Below are 13,929 nucleotides of genomic sequence, written 5' to 3' on the forward strand. Positions count from 1 at the left end.
TCCCTGCCCGCTATGGGAGGTCAGGAACCCCACCCAGTAAGTACAAATTAAAAGATTATATATACATACCCCGTTGTACGACACGCCCCCTCCCCCTATATTATATCCTTTAATTTCAATGGCCAACTTTAAGCGAGTGTCTTGTAAACCTGATGTGTAAAGAAAACCTTCTCAAGCACCCAACCAAATACTTTATTCATTTGCTATAATCAGTTACTTATTTCCTCCTGAGACCATATGTATCAGGGAAGAAGAAGAAGAAGAAGAAGAAGAAGAAGAAGAAGAAGAAGAAGAAGAAGAAGAAGAAGAAGAAGAAGAAGAAGAAGAAGAAGAAGAAGAAGAAGAAGAAGAGAAGAAAGAAGAAGAAGAAGAAGAAGAAGAAGAAGAAGAAAAGAAGAAGAAGAAGAAGAAGAAGAAGAAGAAGAAGAAGAAGAAGAAGAAGAAGAAGAAGAAGAAGAAGAAGAAGAAGAAGAAGAAGAAGAAGAAGAAGAAGAAGAAGAAGAAGAAGAAGAAGAAGAAGAAGAAGAAGAAGAAGAAGAAGAAGAAGAAGAAGAAGAAGAAGAAGAAGAAGAAGAAGAAGAAGAAGAAGAAGAAGAAGAAGAAGAAGAATGTCTGCATGCCCTACGGATAATAGCAATGGAACACCAAAACTTGTCAATAAGACAGCCACACATCCAGGCAGCTATTAGATTAATGACGCCAAATTTCGGAGATGGGTGCTGCAATATTCATAACAGTAATAGCCTAATGCTTTGTTTGTCTCCAGGGACCAACGATCAGTCATCAAAAATAGTATCGGGTATTGGATTGATATTCTCCACGGGATCGATACCATATCATCGTGACCACTGTGTACTTATTTATTTATTTGTAAACATACTTCGTACGTAGACCGTGACAATTTTTAATGATATGTAACAATTAGAAACAAAACCTAATATAAACAAAGCAGACTTGCAACAAACAACCAATTTAAAATTTATTTGCAAAAGAATCAAATTATTTTTTTTAATTAAAAAATACATGAACTTTAAATAAGGATAGACGGATGTCAATTCTCCGGTATTCTCGAAAAAAACAACAACACGTATTTAAAATCTTGGTCACGAAGTCTCAGGTTTGAGTTATTATAATCCATCATGATCAATAATTGGAGGACGGGTTGTCTGGTCAAAATTTTAAATACGTGTTGCTTTTTTTCCGAGCACTGTAGTATTTATAACACTAGATCTATATTAAAATGCTTGAAAGCATGGATCTGTTCTTTTCAAGACGGCCATATTATGACAACAAATATAACTTGTTATGGGAAAGAGTAGTAGCCATTATTGATCAGTTGCAAAAGTACGTCGTCGTCATCATTATCATTAACATTATCATCGCGAATGGAGCAATGGGTAAAACTGCATGGAACACTGAAGCAAAACCAAAAAACCAAAACAAATCGGGTTTTGACGCGAGATGCTGGCAAACAGACAACCGAGGCCCGTCTATTGTGCAGAACGCAAACATCGGTGTGAGATGAAATCGTTTGTGGACCATGGCCCATTTCAGCATGTTTGTATGCTGGAAGACCTGCCAACTCGAGCAGCAGAGGGGGAAAATCAATTTTTTAAAATAAAGAGAGAAACAAAAACGACAAAACAGGTATTTAGAAAGAAAAAAAAAAGCAACATGGCGGAAACTGAGTTTGTCGGTCGGTCGGTAGAGAGAGGAGGAGGAGGAGGAGGAGGAGAAGAAGAAGAAGAAGAAGAAGAAGAAGAAGAAGAAGAAGAAGAAGAAGAAGAAGAAGAAGAAGAAGAAGAAGAAGAAGAAGAAGAAGAAGAAGAAGAAGAAGAAGAAGAAGAAGAAGAAGAACAACAACAACAACAACAACAAGCAGCAGAAGAAGATGATGATAATAATGAGAAAATGGAAATACTCTCAAACCAACGAAAAGTATTGACCATCACAATACAATGCGAAGCCAAGCGCATAATTACGTCCGGACATCAGATGCTGACCTGCTAAAAATGTACACCCGGGTTTGGTACCAAAGGATTCGTGCGTAGGTTCTACCATCATCAAATAAACACTCGAAGAAATAGTATAAAATTACGACTATAAAATAAACTTTGTCATTTTATTTAAAGGACACTATTAATAACAAATTTTTAAAAAAGTATTTTCATATTTTTTTCTCCTAAATACCTCCCCAACCCCCCCCCCCCCCCCTTCCGCGACGTATCAAACAGTCTTTACTGAAAACACATTCGAGATCCAGGGCAAATATTTGACTATCCAACATACTATTATGCAAAACTACCCTGGGCTACAGAAATCGATGCGACCACCTCGGCTCGTAATGCCCCTAAAGCTTCTTGTCAAATATTTTTAAACAAGTCACCGGGGCCTTAAGATGCTTAGAGAGCATTTACACGGCTTTTAGAGGAAATCCGAAATTTAAAATTTCAACCAGACGCCCATTCATCACATTAAAAAGAAACAGAAAAATAAAAAAAAGTTGTTGCCGAATGCCTTAAACTTGTCTCCCCAACTCCCCCCCCCCCCCCCTTTCACCATTTCATCTACACAGTTGTATCGCAGACGGGCTCTTTAGGGTATGGTTTGTATTTTATGACTCGTAATTTAAAATTTAAGACCAAGTCAGAATGTCCATGTCAATTTTGTGAAATCACGATGTCCCCAGAATTTAAACCGATACAAACTTTATTTTCCCAAGAGTACACTGTGACATTGACCTATTTCAGTAAGGACACCCAGCTCTTACAACCCAGGGCCCAATTAAAACTTCTTATCAAAAAAAAAAAATCCACCCCCCCCCCCCCCCCCCCCCCGCAAAACACACACCCACACACACACACAAACACACAACACCCACACTGGTATACGAGGTAGTCTTAACTCAATCCTATATATTTTTTCTACTTTTCGAAATTGGACAAAATGTATTAAAACTTGAGCATGTACATATAGTTTTATTCAACTATAATTAACATGCAAAAACTAAAAACATTAACTTTGATACTAAGCCTATAATTTGTCTCAGAAAAATTTAGTAATAGGAATGGGGTAAAAGTAACCAAGGGTAAACGACGGATATAGTCGGTGTTAGGGTTGAGTGAGTTAACAGGTCTACAACCATAAAATTTGTTACATATCTATTCTTTTTTTTATAGTGTTGGGGATTAAAATTGTTCCGTACAGCCCAAGCTAAATTTTTGCAACGAGCATATAAGTACTAGAAAATCTAAAAATTACATAACGATTTTGTACAGATTGATATGAGTAACGTTCATACCGTTTTTGTTTTGTTTTTAATCAAGGACACCCAGTTCTTACAAACCAGGGCCCAATTAAAACCTCTTATCAACAATAAAATAATCAACACCCCCCTTTCAACTGCACCGCCCCCCCCCCCCTCCCCCAACACACGCACACTGGTATACGAGGTAGTCTCAGCTGCATTGAAGAAATTTTAAAGCAGGCACACTACTGATGTGAAGATGTGTCGACAGAAAATTTATGTTACACATCTAATCTTTTTAAATAGTGTTGGGGATTAAAATTGTTCCGTACCGTACAGCCCATGTTCAATTTTTGCCAACAAGCATATAAGTACTAGAAAATCTAAAAATTATAAAACTATTAATTTTTTTACAGATTGATACACGAGTAACGTTCATACCGTTTTTGTTTTGTTTTTAATCGAGGGTAATCCTTTCACCCGTTGACTCAAACTCAAAGATTACAATGATTGGTCCTTAATTTGACCTTGGGGTTAAAATCGCCATGTCTACCCTATTCATTTGCGCGTACCATAAGACGTTAATACCGGGTCGATTTTGATGGTTCAGAAGATTCGTCTCGATCTATGTAAATTTCAAAAACAAAAAACAAAAACAAACAAAAAAATATATTGGACAACGAACATCAGAAATGAAGAAACTCTAATAATAATTTTAAAATTTACGCAGCTTGAATCTAGAATAATTATCACTTTTTTTTCTGATAAGAAGACTGACGTGATATGTATAATGTAAGGAAAATAAGATTTGCTTCGAGATATCTATCAACACACACTCGCCAAAAAATTATATTAACGCATTCCATCACCATTCCTTGGGGAACTCACTGAACCCCCCATTGCCTAACAGAGGTACAAATACCCAAATGTAATTAAAACAGTTGTTGTCAGAGTCAGTCAATGGTTTTAGAAAAGGCAATTATTAGATCTACAACAAAACAACACACATTGGAGGAATCTGTTTCGTACTAGTACAGTACGGGATTCAGCCCTTTGATTTGTAACTTGAGTAATAGTTATACATAATAGACGAGATTCCCAGCATTGAGGCGTATTGTATATCCAATGTAAATACGAGTTTTGTTCATACGTAAAAATCATCAAGCCTTTAGATTAGTGTTCACTGCATTGGACACCAAAAAAAAAACAAAAAAAAAACAACATAATAAAATTGTGCAGTATCCCTGGATAAGAACCCTCGTCAAATGACGACCCCCCCCCCCCCCCCCCCCCCAGGCAATGAAAACTTCAAATTAAAGGTTTCTCATGTTGGTCAGAAAATGCTTTACTTCGTAAGAAACTCCCAGCGTATCAACAGGTTTTAAACCCAAGACGTCAATGTGTGCCCGTCAACTATAACAATGATTTTAACATGAACGATAATAAAATAACACATATCCAGATCTTTATCTTGCCCCATTGCCTGCTCCCTAATTTGTCACTTAGATGTAAAAACAAAATATTAGTCACGATAACGATGACAATAAATCATTCTGGCATACTTAATATTCATAAACGAATAAAGTCATTTTTATATTTAGTCACACATCGATGCCAACAAATCTATACCAAGATAAAAGGCTGATTCACGCATACAGACACCGACATTCCAGAGACCCCCCCCCCCCCCCCCCCCCCAACAAAGGGTACAATCTAATTACATTCAGAAAAGAAAAAAAGGTGTGTTTTGTTTTGTTTGTTTGTTGCTTTATGTCTCTTCCAACACAATTGAGGTTATATGAGAGACCGCTGAAACAAAAAAAAACAAGCAATCTAACAAAAATAGTACAAATGTCAATCAAAATCATAACCTAAAGATATCATAAGCTAAATTATAAATAACCAAGAACAAACAGGCAGAGGATTTACAGGAAAAAAAATATCCCCTGTCAAAAATACAATCACAAACCAAAGAAGCAGGATAGGCTAGTAAAGAGAAGAAGAAACGACATCACTATCGGATCGTACACCCATGCGAACATCATAGGTATATGATTCAAGGGTGATGCTCCCATCCAACCACCCGCAAAAAAAAAAAATAAATAAATAAATAAAAGGTGTGGAGCGGGTACTTATATCAATAATGATGAGAAATATATAATATAGAGAAGTGCCATATGATAACAAAGAATAAAAATACCACACGGTGTCAGAGAGCCTAACTTGGGATACAATTGACACGACACCCTCCGCCTGGCTGAGGGGGAGAGAGAGAGGGGGGGGGGGGGAGGCGCCGCACTGGCCACTGCCACATCCAGTTGTAGGATGTAGTGAAACAAATTATATTAATAAAGGAGCACAAGAACTTGAAGGACTTCATAATATAATGTCAAGACCTATGACATATCATTGCAAGATTACTAGATTTGAAGGAAGTAAAAAAGTAATCTTCCAGCGCCATGACACTGGACACTCCGTTGAATGTGTCCCGGTGGACAAAAATAAATATTTGCCAACTTGAACATGAGTCTAACTCAAAGTACATTCTGTCATGCATTAGAAGGGTTTATGTCAGATCTTTCGTCACACAGAAGAGACAACAAGTGACCTCCCTGCCCATTTTGGGGGAAGAGAAGACCCCATACGGAACACAAAACTGAAAATCATCCTCGACTTGGAAGGTTTAAAAATATGACAAGATTTCCTTCAAAAGAGAGACTTCATAACGTAATTAATGAAAGCAGCTGAAGCATCACGGTCGGATGATTGCAAAGTGAAAGACCTATAAGTTAAGTAAATTTTATCCGCGAAGGTATAATACTTATGTAATCACAATTTAGTACGTGCTTATCAAAGCAAATAATATATTGTTTTAATGCTGTTATCAGAAACATGAATGAGAAGTCAAGGAAAAGATATCTAATCGTCTCATCACTTATCTTTACCAACCGGCAAGACAAAAAGCTGCATGAATATTAACAACACGACATACTTCACTTATCTCAAGTAACTCTTAGAAAGTCAAATTCCAACATTTGTAACACGGACATAAAAGAAGTTGCCTCGGTTAAAAAAAAAAAAAAAGATAAAACTTCTTATCTCACTATCAAAACCAAACAAAAATAAACCACTTTGTTCAGGCGTTGCTTCACTGAGATTCTGCACCAACAGATAAATGATCAGTATAGTGGGCGTACTTCCATAACAATCGAATCTAAATGAAAGCAGTTCATTCATTCATTTTTAACATTGGCCATGTTCTCAGGAAGTAAATGAGTACCTGGCCGTTAACGGCTTGACTGGAAAAAAAATGTAATCATCTCCTAGCAGGCGCCCTTGTCGTACTGTTGCTGTTAGCTAGGGACATCTTGTAAAGCGCTCTGAGCACGTTTAGTGGATATCGCGCCATATAAAAGCTGAAGTTGTATACATTTGGCTCAATGGGCCATTTATACCCAAACCACGGAGACTGCTCAGTAGATTTGTCCTTGACCCAAACATGTAGGAGATTTTGTTGTTTTTCTTTTCAAAAGCCTACCAATGAATGTCGAGCAAAGAATTATTGTTTTGTGCAAACCTCCCTCCGCTAGTGACAGCAAAAGTTACAACAATACCAATGCAAGATTTCCCGCTAATACAACCAACAGACACAGCGCGGCACAGATCCCTGATACAACACACATCAAAAATACAGACCACAAATATCTGACTGACTTGACCTCAGATAAAAACGGTCATGAATCAACCCACCCAGAGTCTCAGCATTTAAATGTGTGAGAGACTGCTGGACCAATTAAACAGTTTTGGGTCACTTTATCAGAGCTAGTTAAGTTGTAGTAGAAGACTGGGACGGGTACTGTGATATAAATTTTTTTAAAAACCGGGGAAAATAGAAAAATAAATAAAAAAACAAACAAGGAAATACAACCAACCACAAAATCAAATCTCCAATGAACATTAGTCTGTTTACAGGTAAGTCTCAATGTGAGGTTTTCAAGAAATGGAAGAGCATTATCTCGGGGGCCCCAATAATTCAGTCTTTGAGACCACTCTCATTGCACAACGACAGGGATAGGTATCAATCTCTGACGCAGACTTGATTTTTTTCCTAAACCCCCGTTACTCCCAACAACGATTGGGTAGCTGGGTCTTTTGGATCACTGACAGGAAGTAAGTGCTTTGCAGTGGACAAGCACTCTTAATCAAGGGGAAGCGAGCAAATGTCATTGTTCATGTACTCAACATAAATCAAAATAAAATCCAACAGCATGACCCTCTTTGGGGGGAGGGGGGATAAAAGCACAATTCACAATGAATAAAGATCAGTTTCATGCAAAGGGTTCAGTGTATCACCCCTGGCTGTAGTCTGGATTCATCTTCAAATTGCCCATCTGGTAACTGGGTGGTTTACATCTGGTGCATAGTAATATGAAATAGACCCGACACGATTTTGTAAAAAAAAAAAAATAAAAAAATAAGGATGGCAATATCGCTTCAGGACAAGTCAAAATTTAAAATTCAAACCTACACATCACCATTAAGCCCAAACGTGGCTAACAGGGTCAGCATTCATAACCTAAATACTAAATGTAAAGGTTTGTGTCCCACTGACATCCTGCTCATGACTTAATATTAACATCCCTCAACGAGAAAATGACAAAGTGGCATATGAAAACAATAGTAGATAAATTAACATATATATAAAAAAAAATTTAATAAGACCATAAGAGGCAGCTTGGCTCAGCGGTATGATCTTCGCCTCATACCCAAAAGGTACAGAGTTCGATCACACGCTGCTGCGCTGTGTGGCCATGACCAAGTCACCTTGTCATAGCTCAAATTGCAGCGCTGCACTGTGGTCAGCGCCTGGGTTATTCCAATATTTCCTTGGAATAGACCCTAGAGAAAAATTTCCCCTATGGGACGAATAAAGGGAATTTTAATTATCAGTTAATAATCCATTCATGAAACCAGGCCTGTCTGGTTGAAATTTCAAAATTTAGCAAAAAAGATTCAAAGGAAAAGAAAACAAACTAAAACACAAAGACGGACAACTGAGAGAGAAAAAAAATTACAATAACCAAGCCAAGAAAATAGTGATTAAAAAGCAATTTATATTAATGGCTACGAATTCAGAATACCAGTCCTGTTTTGTGTTATGAACCTTAAAGTTGTGAACAAAAAAGAATGAACAAAAATGAATACTATTATAACAGCTTCAAAAAAGAACGAAAAACCGAACACAGACCAATTCTGGCTCAATATGTCTCTGCTGTCGGTCAGGACTTTAAGTATATATTATTGTCTGAAGAAGGGTTTTGAGCCTGAAATGTGTCATGTTTGGTATTTTGCTTCTAGCAGCATTATATATCTCTATAAATAAAAAAATACTAGACTTTTCAAAAACATTCAACATTGAGTGACCGGAGATGACCAACAAACAAATGAGATTTTCCAGAGACGATCAAGAATGGAATGCATTGTAAAATGAATATGACATAAAACCATAATTTATTCATACAATTAATGATCTGGCGTAACCAAGTAAAATAAATCTCAATTGACCCGTGACATCAAAGTTCCACTTTATAAGAATTTTTATCAGAAAACTTTTGCTGACAAAGCACAACGTCTCGATTCAGTCAAGGCTCAGCTATATCAGGCTAAAAGTGCCAATCCAACTCAAAACAAGTTTTAAAGTTCAGCTTCGACTCAAAGTACGTAGTTATAGCGATACCCGTAGAAAAATATTGCCAATATGACATTAACGTCACTAGACAAGATCTAAGTTAGTAGATCCAATAAGGTTACAAATAGGGAACAGGAACCTCTGTGTGACAGAAATCTGAACAGGTATGCAGTAAGAAACAAAGCAGACCGACCCCCCCCCCCCCCCCCCCACCACCTCAAAAAAAAAAAAAAAAAAAAAAAAAAATCAGCCTGCCTGACCGAAGATTCTTGACTACTGGTCAAACATGCCAAAATTAAAACAGAGTTTACCCAAATGAAATTGGTAGCACAGTTGACCAGTAATCAGGAGGTCTAAGGTTCGATCCCCATTCCAGGTAAGCTGACTTTTTCTTGTATTTTCCTTTTCCTGCTCTTTGTCTGGCACTGTCCAATCCAACACATACTGTTGCAGCTTCAGTATTAATATTAAAGATAGACCCAACAATTGTGGTGTGAGATTGTGTTAGGAAATAGCGCTGTATCACAACATAATGTCCTCCTCCAAAACGTTTCCTAATTGATTGACCAGTAAAATTATGGCTGGGACATTCCATCTCTTATTGTACTTGGAAAAAAAAGTTTGAATTTGCACATTCGCCAGGGAGAGGGGTAAATGTGTTAAACACACCTTTTCAAATTTAGATGAGAAAAGAATATAACTCATTTAGCATTTTATAATAATAATATTTATAGAGGCAATAAAAATGACCCAGGACAATAGAAATAGAAAAGAAAGTACTGACAGGAGCAACTGGATCCTACATAAAAGTCGACAACAATAAAAGAGTGAATGAAATCAAAAATAAATATGAATGTGGAATCATCGTAATTGACTCTCAGAACAAACAAGAAAAGTTGTATAAGACGTGGCAGGAACCATGAAAAAAAAAAAAAGGAAACAGGTCAATAAAGCAAAAAGGTACGTCAGCAACTAGGCGCTTGACTAACCCCTGTCAATAACGTGTTGAGGAGGAAATGACATAAGGAACGTACTGAATACCAGGCAAACACACCCGCACAATACAATCACATTATAATGCCTGCCAATGTTCAACTTCAGCGGTTTGCTGCCGGTCTGTTGTTTATTCAGTTTGAGTTCAGTCAGGCAGCCAATATCCACCAATCCACACAATTTCCAATAAGAGAGCGGAACAGTAGCAGCTAGCAGTCAGTCAGCAAAGGCTACTTTCACCTTTGCACTCTGTAGAGGTCAAACTCATTCTCTCCCCGGGTTGGGTAAATTAGTGTGTGAGAGTGTGTAAAACAGAACACGATTTATAGATATCTCACGCCTTCGACAATGCCTGCAATGAATTTAAAGATATTTCACATTAATCGTGTAGGGCTAGATAAGAAGACTGAGACGCATACACGATAAAAACACGACAACGCAGACCTAGATTCGCCCTAAAACGAGGTCGCATCATCACTGAATCACCTTCTCGGACAGATGCCTTGGCCGCTAATTTGAAGGTTACGCGCATCTGAAAGGTTAGCCAGCGTAGATGGGTTTGCGTGTTGCGATAAAATTCGAATACAGAGAAGAAAGAATACGATTTTCAATACAACAAAGCTGGTGAGAACGATAGATGATAGCAGTAAAACAACAACAATGTGACAATCTAAAAATGTCCTCTAAAAAAATACCCAACATCAACTGTATGCGTCCTGTTGCATATTCATGAGAAGCGGGCAGACGGGAGGGAGGGGACGAGTGGACACCCCGACATAATAACCGTTACAAGCTGGGCCGATGCTGAAGATATTAAGAGATAATTTGGACAAAAAAATGCATGAAACCTTTAACAATTAATAAATTTACAACACCCCAGTCTTGAAAAGGAAATTTGACGCCTAAAGCATTCACTGCGATGTTTTACCGGCGATTGCCTCGTGAGTCCCGATAGCAGAAGTGATCTGATATTGCGGAAATCGAAGCCCAAGTCTGGTCGTTTTGACCGATTTTCCAGTAAATCTATAACGACTTGACCATAAATCCTACACAGACTTATCGGAATATATTTCATTTACTTACTCACGTATTCCAAATGACATGAAATCACTATCACTATTAAGAAAAAACAAACTCGACAAAGCTCCTTACCTGTTTGTTCACTTTACTCGACGCCATTTCGACTGAAGCGGCGTACGTACACTAGAGGGCGCTAGCAGCCACTACTGAAATATTACTGGCGACGAGAGCTGTCAATCTTATGACGTCACGCTGAAGGAAAAATCCCCGGAAACCTTTTTTCACGAGCGAGAGCGGTGGTATTGCGAAATACTTTGTATAACGTTCCGAAATGTGTTGTTTAAGTGTGGCAATCCTCTTGTAGTGTCTTTGAATGCTTAATTTATTTCGAAATGATACTATTCACAACATTTTGCAATTAATTATTTCAGCATATCATTTTAATCGCGTACGTAATGGAATGAAGTGAAGAGTGACGGATCCTGTGTCACGTGATCACAAGAGAGTTGTCGTCTGCTAACTTAACTTCGCCTGCCTTCTTCTCCCCTTGTCTTGCCTCTTCTCAACACACTCGGCTGTCTTCCATGCCAAGAAGTGATAAGATTGCGTTGACAGAGATGTACAGATACTGTACAACAATACACAATAAACCAAGGTAACAAGAGGTACACGGCAATTTTACATATTATATACCTACTTTCGACCTTCACGGTACGACCTCTCCATCCACGAGTGACAGTCACCTTTCGCCCTTCGCGGTGATGCTGTATTTGCACTCTTTATGGTAATAATATGATTATTTGTCACACGTTCATTTATTATTTTAAACATAATATAAAACTTTTCCATTGAGGCTATACCATAGATATACACCTTGTAGTACAGATGTATATCTATGGGCTATACAAACTTTCAATCTCGAGATGGAGACAGACAATAAAAATAAAAGCCCTCGCTTACTAAGCTCGGCAAATCAGAATCAACTATCGTTTGCCATTTTATTGATATGACCATTGACAAACAATTTTGTAAAAATAAATTATTACATGAATATTAATTGGGAACGTTCCCGCAGTTTAGATCTGTTTTATATTATGATCACATTTAAATTTCCATTTCACACAGCTTAAAATTAAAACGCCAGAGAAGCGCCTGTCCAGCAGTCTGACAAAATCTTGCCGGCGCCAAGTACAGTCATTACTCATTAACATTTGATTCAAGCGGACTTCATGTATGTTAGTGCCCAATTCAAGAACGTGTGGTTGTGATGGTCGAGAGTTTGGGGGTCCTTTCTCAATAGATAGTTACAATACATATATTAGATAAATTGATTGATAGATGGATAGAAAGATAGATGATAGATGGGTAACTCTGTTTGTAGATAGATAGATTGATAGATAGAAAGATAGATAGATGATAGATGGGTAACTATGTTTGTAGATAGATAGATAGATAGATAGATAGATAGATAGATAGATAGATGATAGATAGGTAACTATGTTTGTAGATAGATAGATAGATAGATAGATGATAGATAGGTAACTATGTTTGTAGATAGATAGATGATAGATAGGTAACTATGTTTGTAGATAGATAGATGATAGATGGGTAACTATGTTTGTAGATAGATTGATAGATAGATGATAGATGGGTAACTATGTTTGTAGATAGATTGATAGATAGATGATTGATGGGTAACTATGTTTGTAGATAGATTGATAGATAGATAGTTAGATAGATAGATGATAGATGGCTTAGTTGACAGAATACGAGACTCAATCCTGTTCTCGTGTGTGTTTCGTTTGCATGTTTGTTTTTTAAATTGTTTTTTTTTTTTTGTTTTTGTTTATGTTTTTTTTTTTTTTTTTGTATTTTTTATTATTGTTCTTTCTGGGTTTGGTTTGGTTTCATTTTTTTTTTGGGGGGGGGGAGGATGTATTTTTTAATGGCTTGTTTGTTTTGTATTTAGACGTTTAATTTGGTTGTATGTTTCTTTGTTTGCTTTTTTTTTTTTTTTTTTTTTTGGAGAGGGGGGGGGGGGGTGGGAAAATTGTTGTCTTTTGTTTTGTTGTTTTGGTTTGTTTGGGGTTTTATTTTATTGTTGTTTGTTTGTTTGTGTTTCTTCCATGTTGAGAAAGTGTGTGTTTTTTAAGGGGGGAAGAGACAATAATTGATTTTTGAGTACCTTACGTGGGCCTGGTATAATTCAGAACTCATTTCTGGGTGGGGTTCCTGACCTCCCATAGTGGGCAGGGAGGTACATACTGTGTCTTCTATCCCCTTATATCTGCTTTCCAAAATGCTTTCTGTCTTTGTCTTGGAATGAGATTACTTGGTTTTGTCCTGGCCCTGGCTGGGAGGGAAACAGTCAAATGTTAGTTAGTTTTGGGAGGTGATATTTTTTCCCTTGTAAATCATCTCTCTGTTATGCACTGTATTATGTTTTGTTTCTGTATTATATATGATTTGTAAACATTTGAGTGTATTCCTCTTTGTGGGGATCTGTGCTTGTGTCCGGATGAGACTTTCATGTGATCTCAAACTAAGTACACTGCACTGATAGTGTGCTCTTGGAATCTACATCTGTTCCCTATTTGAACCAATTCCCCTTTGCCTTATTCTTGGATGCTTTCATTGTAATTCTAGAAATTTTTACTATCCCATTTTCTTCCTTTTTACTGGCGCTGATATGGCCTTAATGTGTTTCAAGCGCCGTAAAACCCTTAAAAACAAAACAATAAAACATCAGAACTCATTTAGTCAGTCAATGAACTCCTTATGGAGCGAATGTAAGCACGCCCCTTTTCCTTTAACCCCCCAACGATTCAGATTGTCCGAACAACAGCCATTATATTCGGATTGAGAGAATTTAATGAGATCCAATCACCCGACTGGCATCATTAACAAAATAGCAGTGTGACGTCAACTTGATTAATTCTATTGGTTAATAAATAATCAACTATGTTTGTCCGAGTGGGTT

General features: G+C 37.3%; 1 protein-coding gene across 1 annotated transcript in view; it reads right to left on the reverse strand.

The window, feature by feature from the left end:
• Positions 1 to 11,732, reverse strand: part of LOC144960183 (sodium/potassium-transporting ATPase subunit alpha-B-like) — an 87,018-nt gene extending 75,286 nt beyond the window's left edge. Inside the window, exon 1 of the mRNA XM_078893213.1 lies at positions 11,082 to 11,732. Coding sequence (XP_078749339.1) covers positions 11,082 to 11,108 — 27 coding nt within the window. The 5' untranslated portion in view covers positions 11,109 to 11,732. The remainder of the gene's footprint in view (positions 1 to 11,081) is intronic.
• Positions 11,733 to 13,929: the final 2,197 nt, after the last annotated feature.

This window comes from Berghia stephanieae, chromosome 14 (assembly GCF_034508935.2).
Source record: "Berghia stephanieae isolate SIO BIC M18660-M18661 chromosome 14, UCSD_Bste_1.3, whole genome shotgun sequence".
Classification (NCBI taxonomy): Eukaryota; Metazoa; Mollusca; class Gastropoda; order Nudibranchia; family Aeolidiidae; genus Berghia; species Berghia stephanieae.